General features: G+C 46.4%; 1 protein-coding gene across 1 annotated transcript in view; it reads right to left on the bottom strand.

Annotated features, from left to right (window-relative positions):
• Window positions 1-13564, bottom strand: part of LOC139384483 (A disintegrin and metalloproteinase with thrombospondin motifs 17-like) — a 197538-nt gene that overhangs the window by 127137 nt on the left and 56837 nt on the right. The window contains exon 7 of the mRNA XM_071129270.1: window positions 6336-6379. Within this exon, the coding sequence (XP_070985371.1) occupies window positions 6336-6379 (44 nt within the window). The remainder of the gene's footprint in view (window positions 1-6335; window positions 6380-13564) is intronic.

The following is a 13564-nucleotide window of genomic DNA, read 5'->3' on the forward strand; positions in this document are numbered from 1 at the left end:
GATGATGACATCAGAGGGGCTTTCAGCTTGCTATGTTTCCATTATCAAATCAAATCACATTTTATTTGTCACATGGTGACATGGTTAGCAGATGTTAATGCGAGTGTAGCGAAATGCTTGTGCTTCTAGTTCCGACAATGCAGTAATAAAACCTAAGATTACCTGGGGTACCAATGTGGTATTATGGTAGATAATAGTGGTCAACAGCCCCTTTTGAAACAATCCAACCTCACAATGGGCCTCTGAACACCTCAAAACGGATATTATATCATCCCAAAACATGTATAAGATTCCTATGGGAGGAAAGGACAGCACACATTACACAGATGTTAAGGTCTCTGCACGGGCTGACAGTTTTACAATTCATTTTAGGATTCTTCTAATGGTTTTTAAATCAATCCACGATCGTGCACCCCAATACATGTCAGACATGCTTTTACGTTATGTACCCAGTAGGTCCCTCAGGTCCTCTGGCCTTTTAACTCTCCCAAAGCCTAGGACCAAGAGGCATGGAGAGGCAGCCTTTAGTTACTATGCCCCCAGTCTCTGGACCAGCCTGCCAGAGAATCTGAGGGGGGCTGAAACTGTGGACATATTTAAAAGAGATCTTAAAACGCATATGTTTAGCTTTGCTTTTCCTTAGGATGCTTTTTAGCCATTCAGTTTTTATTGTTAATTCTTTACATTTTTATCTTATGTTTGTTGTGTAGTAAATATTTCAGTTTGAATTATTTTTTTCCTATAAAGCACATTGTATAGCATTCCATTTCTGAAATGTGCTGTATAAATACAGCTTGATTTGATTGGAGGGAGGGAGGGAGGGAGGGAGTTGGTGGAAAGTGAGGGAGGGTAGAATGGGGGTGGATAGAGAAGTACTCAGTGTGAACAAACAGACCACATCCATGTCAGAACATGTTGTTGAAAGGAGGAGAGAACCAGTTGAATGAGAAGAGAGGATAACGGACAGAAAAATAGAAGAGAAGAAAGGAGGGATGGAAACAGGTATTTCACTCAGCTAGGGTCGAGAGAGTCAGAGATTAACAGACTAGGGTCACTGACCAGTGTATGTGTTAGTATGTTTACAATACAACCAGGGGTGTTGGATGGTGTGAGAAGACACACACACAGTACACACAGTACACACACAGCACACACAGCACACACATTACACACACAGTACACACACACATTACACACACACACAGTACACACACAGTACACAAACAGTACACACACACACACAGTACACACACAGTACACACACACAGTACACACACAATACACACACAGTACAGTTACTGTTAGATCTTGATCTCAGGAGATCAAACCATGGCTGCAGGCGAGGAACACACACCAGCAGAAAGTATGAGTGAGCTTCAAAGCAGAGGAAGTCAAAGTTCCTCACACTCACACACCTGCCAGGTGGGGTTATCACTGCACACCACCAGAGGCTTTTAGGGAGATCCTGATCATAAATTACATGAAAAGTCGATACTGGATTTTCCAGGTGAACAAAAAGAGGGCCTACTCTAATTTCATGTATGTAGTAGTATTGGTAGTAGTGGTAGTAGTGGTAGTGAGTAGTAGTGGTAGTAGTGGTAGTTGTGGTAGGGTGTAGTAGTGGTAGAAGTGGTAGTAGTGGTAGTAGTGGTAGTAGTGGTAGTGAGTAGTAGTGGTAGTAGTGGTAGTTGTGGTAGGGTGTAGTAGTGGTAGAAGTGGTAGTAGTGGTAGTAGTGGCAGTAGTGGTAGGGGGTAGTAGTGGTAGGGGGGAGTAGTGGTAGTAGTTGTAAGGGGTAGTAGTGGTAGGGGGTAGTAGTGGTAGTAGTGGTAAGGGGTAGTAGTGGCAGTAGTTGTATGGGGTAGTCGTGGTCGGGGGTAGTAGTGGCAGTGGTTGTAAGGGGTAGTAGTTGTAAGGGGCAGTAGTGGTAGGGGGTAGTAGTGGTAGTAGTAGTAAGGGGTAGTAGTGGCAGTAGTTGTAAGGGGTAGCAGTGGAAGGGGGTAGTAGTGGTAGGGGGTAGTAGTGGCAGTAGTTGTAAGGGGTAGTAGTGGTAGGGGGTAGTAGTGGTAGGGGGTAGAGGTGGTAGGGGTAGTAGTGGCAGTAGTTGTAAGGGGTAGTAGTGGTAGGTGGTAGTAGTGGTAGTAGTGGTAGGGGGTAGTAGTGGTAGGGGGTAGAGGTGTTAGGGGGTAGTAGTGGTAGTAGTGGTAGGGGGTAGTAGTGGTAGGGGGTAATAGTGGTAGGGGGTAGAGGTGGTAGGGGTAGTGAGTAGTAGTGGTAGTAGTGGTAGTTGTGGTAGGGTGTAGTAGTGGTAGAAGTGGTAGTAGTGGTAGTAGTGGCAGTAGTGGTAGGGGGTAGTAGTGGTAGGGGGGGGTAGTGGTAGTAGTTGTAAGGGGTAGTAGTGGTAGGGGGTAGTAGTGGTAGTAGTGGTAAGGGGTAGTAGTGGCAGTAGTTGTAAGGGGTAGTAGTGGTAGGGGGTAGTAGTGGCAGTAGTTGTAAGGGGTAGTAGTTGTAAGGGGTAGTAGTGGTAGGGGGTAGTAGTGGTAGTAGTTGTAAGGGGTAGTAGTGGTAGGTGGTAGTAGTGGTAGTAGTGGTAGGGGGTAGTAGTGGTAGGGGGTAGAGGTGGTAGGGTGTAGTAGTGGTAGTAGTGGTAGGGGGTAGTAGTGGTAGGGGGTAATAGTGGTAGGGGGTAGAGGTGGTAGGGGTAGTAGTGGTAGTAATGGTAGGGGATAGTAGTGGTAGTAGTGGTAGGGGATAGTAGTGGTAGTAGTGGTAGTGGTAGTAATGGTGGGGATAGTAGTGGTAGTAGTAGTAGTGGTAGTGGTAGTAATGGTAGTGGTAGTAGTGGTAGTAATGGTAGGGGATAGTAATGGTAGAGGTGGTAGGGGGTAGTAGTGGTAGTAGTGGTAGTGGTAATAATGGTAGTGGTAGTAGTGGTAGTAATGGTAGGGGATAGTAATGGTAGAGGTGGTAGGGTGTAGTAGTGGTAGTAGTGGTAGTGGAGGTAATGGTAGGGGATAGTAGTGGTAGAGGTGGTAGGGGGTAGTAGTGGTAGTAGTAGTGGTAGTAGTGGTAGTGGTAGTAATGGTAGGGGTAGTAGTGGTAGTAGTGGTAGGGGATAGTAGTGGTAGTAGTGGTACTAATGGTAGGGGATAGTAGTGGTAGTAGTGGTAGTGGTAGGGGATAGTAGTGGTAGTGGTGGTAGGGGATAGTAGTGGTAGTAGTGGTAGTAGTGGTAGGGAATAGTAGTGGTAGCAGTGGTAGTAGTCGTAGTAGTGGTAGGGGATAGTAGTGGTAGGGGGTAGTAGTGGTAGTGGTAGTAGTGGTAGGTGTAATAGTGGTAGTAGTGGTAGTAGTGGTAGTAGTGGTAGTGGTAGTAGTGGTAGGGGGTAGTAGTGGTAGTAGTGGTAGTAGTGGTAGGGGATAGTAGTGGTAGGGGGTAGTAGTGGTAGTATTGGTAGTGGTAGTAGGGGGTAGTAGTGGTAGGGTGTAGTAGTGGTAGGGGGTAGTAGTGGTAGGGTGTAGTAGTGGTAGTAGTGGTAGGGGGTAGTAGTGGTAGTAGTGGTAGGTGGTAGGGGGTAGTAGTGGTAGTAGTGGTAGGGGGTAGTAGTGGTAGTAGTGGTCGGGGGTAGTAGTGGTAGTAGTGGTAGTAGTGGTAGTGGTAGTAGTGGTAGGGGGTAGTAGTGGTAGTAGTGGTAGTGGTAGTAGTGGTAGGGGGTAGTAGTGGTAGGGTGTAGTAGTGGTAGTAGTGGTAGGGGGTAGTAGTGGTAGTGTGTAGTAGTGGTAGTAGTGGTAGGTGGTAGTAGTGGTAGTAGTGATAGTAGTGGTAGGTGGTAGTAGTGGTAGTAGTGGTAGGTGGTAGGGGGTAGGGGGTAGTAGTGGTAGTAGTGGTAGGGGGTAGTAGTGGTAGTAGTGGTAGTAGTGGTAGGGGGTAGTAGTGGTAAGGGGGTAGTAGTGGTAGGTGGTAGTAGTGGTAGGTGGTAGTAGTGGTAGTAGTGGTAGGTGGTAGTAGTGGTAGTAGTGGTAGTAGTGATAGTAGTGGTAGGTGGTAGTAGTGGTAGTAGTGGTACAGTGGGGAGAACAAGTATTTGATACACTGCCGATTTTGCAGGTTTTCCTACTAACAAAGAATGTAGAGGTCTGTAATTTTTATCAAAAATAACATCATATGATTTTTAAGTAATTCATTTGCATTTTATTGCAAATTAATTACTTAAGAGGCTGTAGCAGTTTTTTTAAATGTATATATATATTTATTTTTTTCTTAAGGGGTGGATCATCTTAATATTACGGAAAGAATGTTGCTTCCATCAATGTAATTGTCTGCATCATTTCCAATCCCCCATATATTTTTGGGGTAAATATATATATCCATATACATATACGCATGCATACATATACACATATATACATACACATACCTATATAGACATACATATACACATATATACATACACATACCTATATAGACATACTTTTTTTAGAATATACCTTTATTATTCCCCGCAAACCCTACCACCCTTCCCCCAATTGGAGTAAACTAATTAACAATAACACTTTTTGATAACTTTCTATAAAAATGTATTAGAGTGAGATGATTTCTTTCTTTTGGGATTTGTATACTGAGTATGTCTACATCTCTGTCAGACCATTTAATTGGTAAACTACATGGTAAGGTAAAATTAGCATTTTTTAGTGATCCAACACTTATAATTTGGTTTTAATCCAGAGAGGATAGCAAAAGTATCAAGATCCTCTATGAGGCTGTGGAGAGATTCTAACTGTGGTTTTAAAAGAAAACATGAATCATCAGCGTACAATGACTTCTTTGTTTTTAAGCCACGGATTTCTAATCCCTTAATATTATTGTTTAATCTAATTTTAACAGCTAACATTTCGATGGCAATAATAAATAGATATGCCGATAGTGGATTATTCTGTGCCTCTATGGTACAGATTTTATTGCTATCTAACTGTACTGTTAGTCCTTCAATTTCCTTTGCTAATATGGACTCCTTTGATCTGAATTGTTTTTGTTTTATAGACGAGTACTGAATTGCATGGCCTCTAAAGGCCCATTTAAAAGTGTCCCACACAATAAGGGGATCAGATGTACCTATGTTATGTCTGAAAAAGTCAGTTATAAATTCTTCTGTCCTAATTTTAAGCAATTTATCATCTAGTAGGCTTTGATTAAATTTCCAATATCCCCGCCCACGTGGAAATTCTGTAATTTTACAGTTATAGTGGGGCAGATTACACATTACAGTTACAGTGGGGTGGAGAGACAGACAGAATACAGTTGCTGTGGGGTGGAGAGACAGATTACAGTTATAGTGAGGGGGGAGAGACAGACAGATTACAGTTATAGTGGGGCGGAGAGACAGACAGATTACAGTTATAGTGAGGGGGGAGAGACAGACAGATTACAGTTACAGTTGGGTGGAGAGACAGACAGATTACAGTTACAGTTGGGTGGAGAGACAGACAGATTACAGTTACAGTGGGGCGGAGAGACAGACAGATTATAGTTACAGTGGGGCGGAGAGACAGACAGATTACAGTTACAGTTGGGTGGAGAGACAGACAGATTACAGTTACAGTGGGGCGGAGAGACAGACAGAATACAGTTACAGTGGGGTGGAGAGACAGACAGAATACAGTTACAGTGGGGTGGAGAGACAGACGGAATACAGTTACAGTGGGGTGGAGAGACAGACAGAATACAGTTACAGTGGGGTGGAGAGACAGACGGAATACAGTTACAGTGGGGTGGAGAGACAGACAGATTACAGTTACAGTTGGGTGGAGAGACAGACAGATTACAGTTACAGTGGGGCGGAGAGACAGACAGATTACAGTTATAGTGGGGCGGAGAGAGAGACAGACAGATTACAGTTACAGTGGGGTGGAGAGACAGACAGATTACAGTTATAGTGGGGCGGAGAGACAGACAGAATACAGCAGGGTTTTATCTGCAGTACGTGTGTGGTCTTATCTCCAAAGTGTGTGCGTGTGTGCGTGTGTGAGAGAGTGTAAGTGTGTGTGTGTGTGTCCGCATGCATGTGCGTTTGTGTGTCTGTGTGCGTGTGTGTGTGTATGTGTGCGTGCGTGTGCGTGTGCGTGTGTGTGTGTGTGTGTGTGTGAGTGTTTGTGTGTTTGTGTGCTTGAGAGGTTTTTACAGACCAGGCGGGTTGAAATGTCACCTGCTTCTCCTTTTCAGGGGAACAGCATTGTCAGAGGTCAACAAGGGCCACCGACAGACTATTTCAATACACACACACACACACACACACACACACACACACACACACACACACACACGGTTGTGATTCCTCACCCACTGTGTCACAGGGCTGGTCTTTGTGCACGCAGAAGTCAGTCCTGCAACGAGAAGAACAATATTATAACAAGTTGAGTCCATCTGACCTCATCCTGCAATGCTACTGTGTTGATAAGTGAGTAGGGTGAAGTTTCTCATGGATGTTGATCTGGGTCAATTTAACATTTTCCACACTTATGTTAAAGCATGTACAATACAATGTCATTTATTTAGATTCCTTCAAACATATTTTGTGTTTCTCTTATCAACACTAAGTTTCCCTTAGGGACAGATCTAGGATCAGCTTCCCCTCCCCAATCTTAACCTTAAACATTTTAATTGGGCCTATTAGTTCAATCCACCAGTTGAATCTTCACTTCCACTTCCGTTGAATTGTCACTTAGTCTCCCACTGGCATCAATTCATGACCAAGTGAAAAAAATGACTTAAGTGTAAATGTTAACTGCCATTTGCTGTCAACGTTACACCAGAATAGTGTTACATAGAGGGGTTAATGTACAATGCACCCTGACTGTGTTCTCTCTAATCTATGTACTGTAGTTCATGCTGGACAAACAGCTAGCAGCCCTCAACTCAAACATTCCACTTCTCCTTCGCTGTGGCATAGTCACACACACACGCGCGCATGCACGCACGCACGCACGCGCGCGCACACACGCACGCACGCACACACACACACACACGCGCACGCGCACGCATGCACGCACAAACAAACACACAGCTTATGTTGGTAACCATGGGGACCGGCCGACCCGTGTAAGGCCCGTTCCAGTACATGCAGGGAGACAAGGCAGGGACTCTCATTCCCACCACTGAGAACCCAAGACCCTCTTTGTCCCCACTGTTAAGCAGTGATTTGACATGGTTTACATACCAAATGGCACCCTATGCCCTACATAGTGTAGTACTTTAACCAGAGCCCTATTGGAATAGGGTGCCATTTGGAATGCAGTCATGCTGTAGAACCCCTGAGTGGAGAGTGACTTTGTAAGTAGTAGGCAAGACACAGAGAGAGAGAGACATAGTGAGGGAGAGAGGCAGAGAGAGAGAGAGGCAGAGAGAGGGAGAGAGGCAGAGAGAGGGAGAGAGGCAGAGAGACATAGAGAGGCAGAGAGAGAGAGAGAGACATAGTGAGGGAGAGAGGCAGAGAGAGAGAGAGAGACACAGAGACACATATACATAGTGAGGGAGAGAGGCAGAGAGAGAGAGAGAGAGACATAGTGAGGGAGAGAGGCAGAGAGAGAGAGAGAGACATAGTGAGGGAGAGAGGGAGAGAGAGAGAGACAGAGAGAGAGAGAGAGACAGAGAGAGAGAGAGAGAGACATAGTGAGGGAGAGAGGCAGAGAGAGAGAGAGAGAGAGAGAGAGAGACAGAGAGACAGAGATACATAGTGAGGGAGAGAGGCAGAGAGAGAGAGAGAGAGAGAGAGAGAGAGAGAGAGACATAGTGAGGGAGATAGGCAGAGAGAGACTTTAACCAAAACAGAAAGGGTCTCCGAAGACGTTTAAAGATCTGCGCCTCCACTACAGTTTAAAGATCTGCCACAGCTCTACAGTTTAATGATCTGCCCCACCTCTACAGTTTAAATATCTGCCTTCCTCTACAGTTTAAAGATCTGCCCTCCTCTACAGTTTAAAGATCTGCCACACCTCTACAGTTTAAAGATCTGCCACACCTCTTTAGTTTAAAGATCTGCCCTCCTCTACAGTTTAAAGATCTGCCCTCCTCTACAGTTTAAAGATCTGCCCTCCTCTACAGTTTAAAGATCTGCCCTCCTCTACAGTTTAAAGATCTGCCCTCCTCTACAGTTTAAAGATCTGTCCTCCTCTACAGTTTAGAGATCTGCCCTCCTCTACAGTTTAAAGATCTGCCCTCCTCTACAGTTTAAAGATCTGTCCTCCTCTACAGTTTAAAGATCTGCCACACCTCTACAGTTTAAAGATCTGCCCTCCTCTACAGTTTAAAGATCTGCCACACCTCTACAGTTAGTTTAAAGATCTGCCCTCCTCTACAGTTTAAAGATCTGCCCTCCTCTACAGTTTAAATATCTACCCTCCTCTACAGTTTAAAGATCTGCCCTCCTCTACAGTTTAAAGATCTGCCCTCCTCTACAGTTTAAATATCTACCCTCCTCTACAGTTTAAAGATCTGCCCTCCTCTACAGCTTAAAGATCTGCCACACCTCTACAGTTAGTTTAAAGATCTGCCCTCCTCTACAGTTTAAAGATCTGCCCTCCTCTACAGTTTAAAGATCTGCCCCTCCTCTACAGTTTAAAGATCTGCCCTCCTCTACAGTTTAAAGATCTGCCCTCCTCTACAGTTTAAAGATCTGCCCTCCTCTACAGTTTAAAGATCTGCCCTCCTCTACAGTTTAAAGATCTGCCCTCCTCTACAGTTTAAAGATCTGCCCTCCTCTACAGTTTAAATATCTACCCTCCTCTACAGTTAGTTTAAAGATCTGCCCTCCTCTACAGTTTAAAGATCTGCCACACCTCTACAGTTAGTTTAAAGATCTGCCCTCCTCTACAGTTTAAAGATCTGCCCTCCTCTACAGTTTAAAGATCTGCCCTCCTCTACAGTGTAAATATCTACCCTCCTTTACAGTTTAAAGATCTGCCACATCTCTACAGTGTAAATATCTAACCTCCTCTACAGTTTAAAGATCTGCCACACCTCTACAGTTTAAAGATCTGCCACACCTCTACAGTTTAATGATCTGCCCTCCTCTACAGTGTAAATATCTACCCTCCTCTACAGTTTAATGATCTGCCCTCCTCTACAGTTTAAAGATCTACCCTCCTATACAGTGTAAATATCTACCCTCCTCTACAGTTTAAAGATCTGCCCTCCTCTACAGTTTAAAGATCTGCCCTCCTCTACAGTTTAAAGATCTACCCTCCTCTACAGTTTAAATATCTGCCCTCCTCTACAGTTTAAAGATCTGCCCTCCTCTACAGTTTAAAGATCTGCCCTCCTCTACAGTTTAAAGATCTGCCCTCCTCTACAGTTTAAATATCTACCCTCCTCTACAGTTTAAAGATCTGCCCTCCTCTACAGTTTAAAGATCTGCCCTCCTCTACAGTTTAAAGATCTACCCTCCTCTACAGTTTAAAGATCTGCCCTCCTCTACAGTTTAAATATCTGCCCTCCTCTACAGTTTAAAGATCTACCACACCTCTACAGTTTAAAGATCTAACCTCCTCTATAGTTTAAAGATCTGCCCTCCTCTACAGTTTAAAGATCTGCCCTCCTCTACAGTTTAAAGATCTGCCCTCCTCTACAGTTTAAAGATCTACCCTCCTCTACAGTTTAAAGATCTGCCCTCCTCTACAGTTTAAAGATCTACCCTCCTCTACAGTTTAAATATCTGCTCTCCTCTACAGTTTAAATATCTACCCTCCTCTACAGTTTAAATATCTACCCTCCTCTACAGTTTAAATATCTACCCTCCTCTACAGTTTAAATATCTACTCCTCCTCTATAGTGGTCTGGTTAGTAAAACACTGTTAATGACCCATCTGTACGGTCCAGGTGGGTTCAAACCAGAGATGCCTTTGAACTCTGTTAACAAGCCTGAGCCAATGCACACACACACATGCACACATGCACACACACACATGCACACACACACATGCACACACACACATGCACACATACACACACACACATGCACACACACACATGCGCACACACACATGCACACATGCACCACACACACACACATATACACACTCCCTTCATGCTAGAAGGCCAAGAGCAGCTGCTGCCTCCAACACCACAGACCCACCAAACCTCAACAGGATCTAAATCAGTCTACTGCACTTCCTCTACTTACTCTGTGTGTGTGTGATAGTGTAGTTCCTATGTTAGTGGAGTGGCAGTACAGGGGTGGGTCACTGCCATTAGTAACCCTGTGATTTGGGAGAGTGGAGGTTCATTTGAAGACCATGACTAACAGGTGAGGAGGGAGGAGAGCGCTGTGATGTCATTCTAGGCAGACTGCTGAAATGATTCAGCCTCTTTTCTAAGTATGGAGAAGACAGAGTCACTACAGCTGTACTAGACCTCACTGACAACACTGAAGAGGAAGTTGTCCTGTGTGGCTCAGTTGGTAGAGCATGGTTCTTGCAACAACAAAGGTTGTGGGTTTGATTCCTGCTGGGGCCACCAATACCTTATCTCACTCTGTCACACCCTCTTTCTTTCTTTCTCCCTCCCTGCGGTCTGCCACATATCCCACTAACTTCTAACAACTAGTAATGGGTTGTACTGCTGCCCTCCTGGTCTGATGGCATGGGCTGTCTCGGACTGTGAGGTAAAGTGGATTTAACAAACAGCTGGGGGGCTGACGAGCCAGCTGGAGACGCAGAACACTCGTTTGATGTGGAGAGGAGGAGAGTGAGTGACAGGGGGAGGCTGGGCGGAGGGGAGAGGGCATGGTGCGGGGGAGGCTGGGCGGAAGGGAAAGGGCATGGTGAGGGGGAGGCAGGGTGGAGGGGAGAGGGCATGGCGAGGGGGAGGCTGGGCGGAGGGGAGAGGGCATGGTGAGGGGGAGGTACGGTGGAGGGGAGAGGGCATGGTGAGGGGGAGGCTGGGCGGAGGGGAGAGGGCATGGTGAGGGGAGGCTGGGCGGAGGGGAGAGGGCATGGTGAGGGGAGGCTGGGCAGAGGGGAGAGGGCATGGTGAGGGGGAGGCTGGGCGGAGGGGAGAGGGCATGGCGAGGGGGAGGCTGGGCGGAGGGGAGAGGGCATGGTGCGGGGGAGGCTGGGCGGAGGGGAGAGGGCATGGTGCGGGGGAGGCTGGGGAGAGGGCGGAGGGGAGAGGGCATGGCGAGGGGGAGGCTGAACACAGAGATATTCTTTCCTGTTAAGATGTCTCCCGAATCCCTAGAAATGATCCAACTAGTACAGTATCAGTTACATACTGAGAGCAGATAGGCAGACATTAGACCGTCTCAGACAGATACAGGACAGTATCACATGTCATGTAATCTCCTGAGAGGCAGGTAATGAGTTGTTGGAGACGAGGAAGTCTACAGTGACAGGCGTGACAGAGAGATTACCCCTCTCCTCTGAGTGTTACAGTACAGCAGACACACACATCCCAGACAGATGCCCACACACCCTGACATACACACGGCGTCTCAGCTCAGCCAGATCAGCCGTCAGTGAGAAGGGAAACCGGAGCATGAAGTGACACGCTCTAATTTACCCACATCTCCCTCTCCCCTCCCTCCCTTCTCCTCTCCTCTCCTCTCTGCTCCCCCCTCCCATCTCTCCTCTCTCTCCCCTCCCTCCCTTCTCCTCTCCTCTCCTCTCTGCTCCCCCCTCCCATCTCTCCTCTCTCTCCCCTCTCTCCTCTCTCTCTCCTCTCTTCTCTCCTCTCTGCTCCCCCCTCCAATCTCTCCTCTCTCTCCCATCTCTCCTCTCTCTCCTCTCTTCTCTGCTCCCCGTTAACTACCACATACACAATGTAGTCAACGTGTGTCAAATCTGTAAGTTGAAAACATTGTATGTTAAAAGTACTGTATTTCTAGTTGAATGGGCATATGACACTGATTGAGTAAATACATTTGAAGTTGACAGAATTTTTGCCTACGTTTTTGGGCCAAGTTTGGGCCAAAATGTTATGTTCAGGTAACACCTTGACCGAAAGGTTCAGTAAATAAAAGAAGGCTGTAGAACTACTTACTTAATAATATTTAGTTGAAACAACCAGATTTGTTTTACAGTGCAGGATGACAGGATACGATCTGACAGGCTATATGAGTGCTTGTTGAAACCAAATGAAACCTTTCACCTCCCGGCCCAAATTAGAACAGGTAATAATGCCTAATTAAGAATTAGGAATGAGAGAGAGAGCGAGTGTGTGTGTGTGTGTGTGTGTGTGTGTGTGTGTGTGTGTGTGTGTGTGTGTGTGTGTGTGTGTGTGTGTGTGTGTGTGTGCATGCATGCAAGAGAGATGTGCTAATGGACTAATTGATTAAAACCACCATGGCCACGAAGAGGAGCAATTTATGCTACAGCTTTACAGACAGGAAGAATAATCAGACAGTTCCTGTGGACCAACTGTCTGACCTGAAGAATGTAGGAAAAAGATAATACAATACATCCAAGGACAGAAAGAAAGAGAGAGAGAGAGAGACAGAGGGAGTGAGTGAGAGAGAGGGGGAGAGGGAGAGGGAGAGAGAGAGGGAGAGAGGGAGAGGGAGAGAGAGAGAGGGAGAGAGAGAGAGAGGGAGAGAGGGAGAGGGAGAGAGAGAGGGAGAGAGAGACAGAGAGAGAGAGAAAGAGGGAGAGGGAGACAGAGACGGAGAGGGAGAGAGACAGAGGGAGAGGGAAAGAGAGAGACAGACAGAGACAGTGAGAGAAAGAAAGAGACAGGGAGAGAGAGAGAGAGAGTATAGATAGAATTCTAATAGAAAAAAGAGACAAATGGAGAGACAGAGGGAGAGAGAAAGAGAGAGACAGACAGAGAGACAGTAAGAGAAAGAAATAGACAGGGAGAGAGAGAGAGAGACGGAGATGGAGAAAAAAAGAAAGAGGGAGAGAGCGGGGGAGAGGGAGATGGAGGGAAAGAGAGAGAGGGGGAGATGGGGAGAGAGAGAGAGGGGGAGAGAGGGAGATGGAGCGAGAAGGAGAGAGAAAAAGAAAGAGAGAAAGAGGTAGAAGGAGAGACAGAGACGGAGAGGAGGGAGAGAGAGAGTTAGAGAGAGAGAGACAGAGGGAGAGACAGAGAGGGAGAGACAGAGAGCGAGAGAGAGAGAGGGAGAGGGAGATGGAGGGAGAGAGAGAGAGGGGGGGGGAGATCGGGAGAGAGAGAGAGAGAGAGGGGGAGAGAGAGGGAGAGAGAGAGGGAGATGGAGCGAGAAGGAGAGAAAAAGAAAGAGAGAAAGAGGGAGAAGGAGAAGGAGAGAGAAGAAGAAAGAGAGAGGGAGAGAGGCAGAGAGGGAGAGAGAGAGGGAGATGGAGAGAGAAAGAGAGGAGAGAGAGAGAGGGAGAGACAGAGTGAGAGACAGAGGGAGACAGAGACGGAGAGGGAGAGAGACAGAGGGAGAGGGAAAGAGAGAGACAGACAGAGAGAGAGAGAGAGATAATTATAATAGAAAAAAGAGACAGAGGGAGAGACAGAGGGAGAGACAGAGAGAGAGAGAGCGAGAGAGAGAGAGGGGGAAGATCGGGAGAGAGAGAGGGGGAGAGAGGGGGAGGGAGAGGGGGAGATGGAGC

The sequence above is a fragment of the Oncorhynchus clarkii genome, chromosome 26 (genome assembly GCF_045791955.1).
Source record: "Oncorhynchus clarkii lewisi isolate Uvic-CL-2024 chromosome 26, UVic_Ocla_1.0, whole genome shotgun sequence".
NCBI classification, from domain to species: Eukaryota; Metazoa; Chordata; class Actinopteri; order Salmoniformes; family Salmonidae; genus Oncorhynchus; species Oncorhynchus clarkii.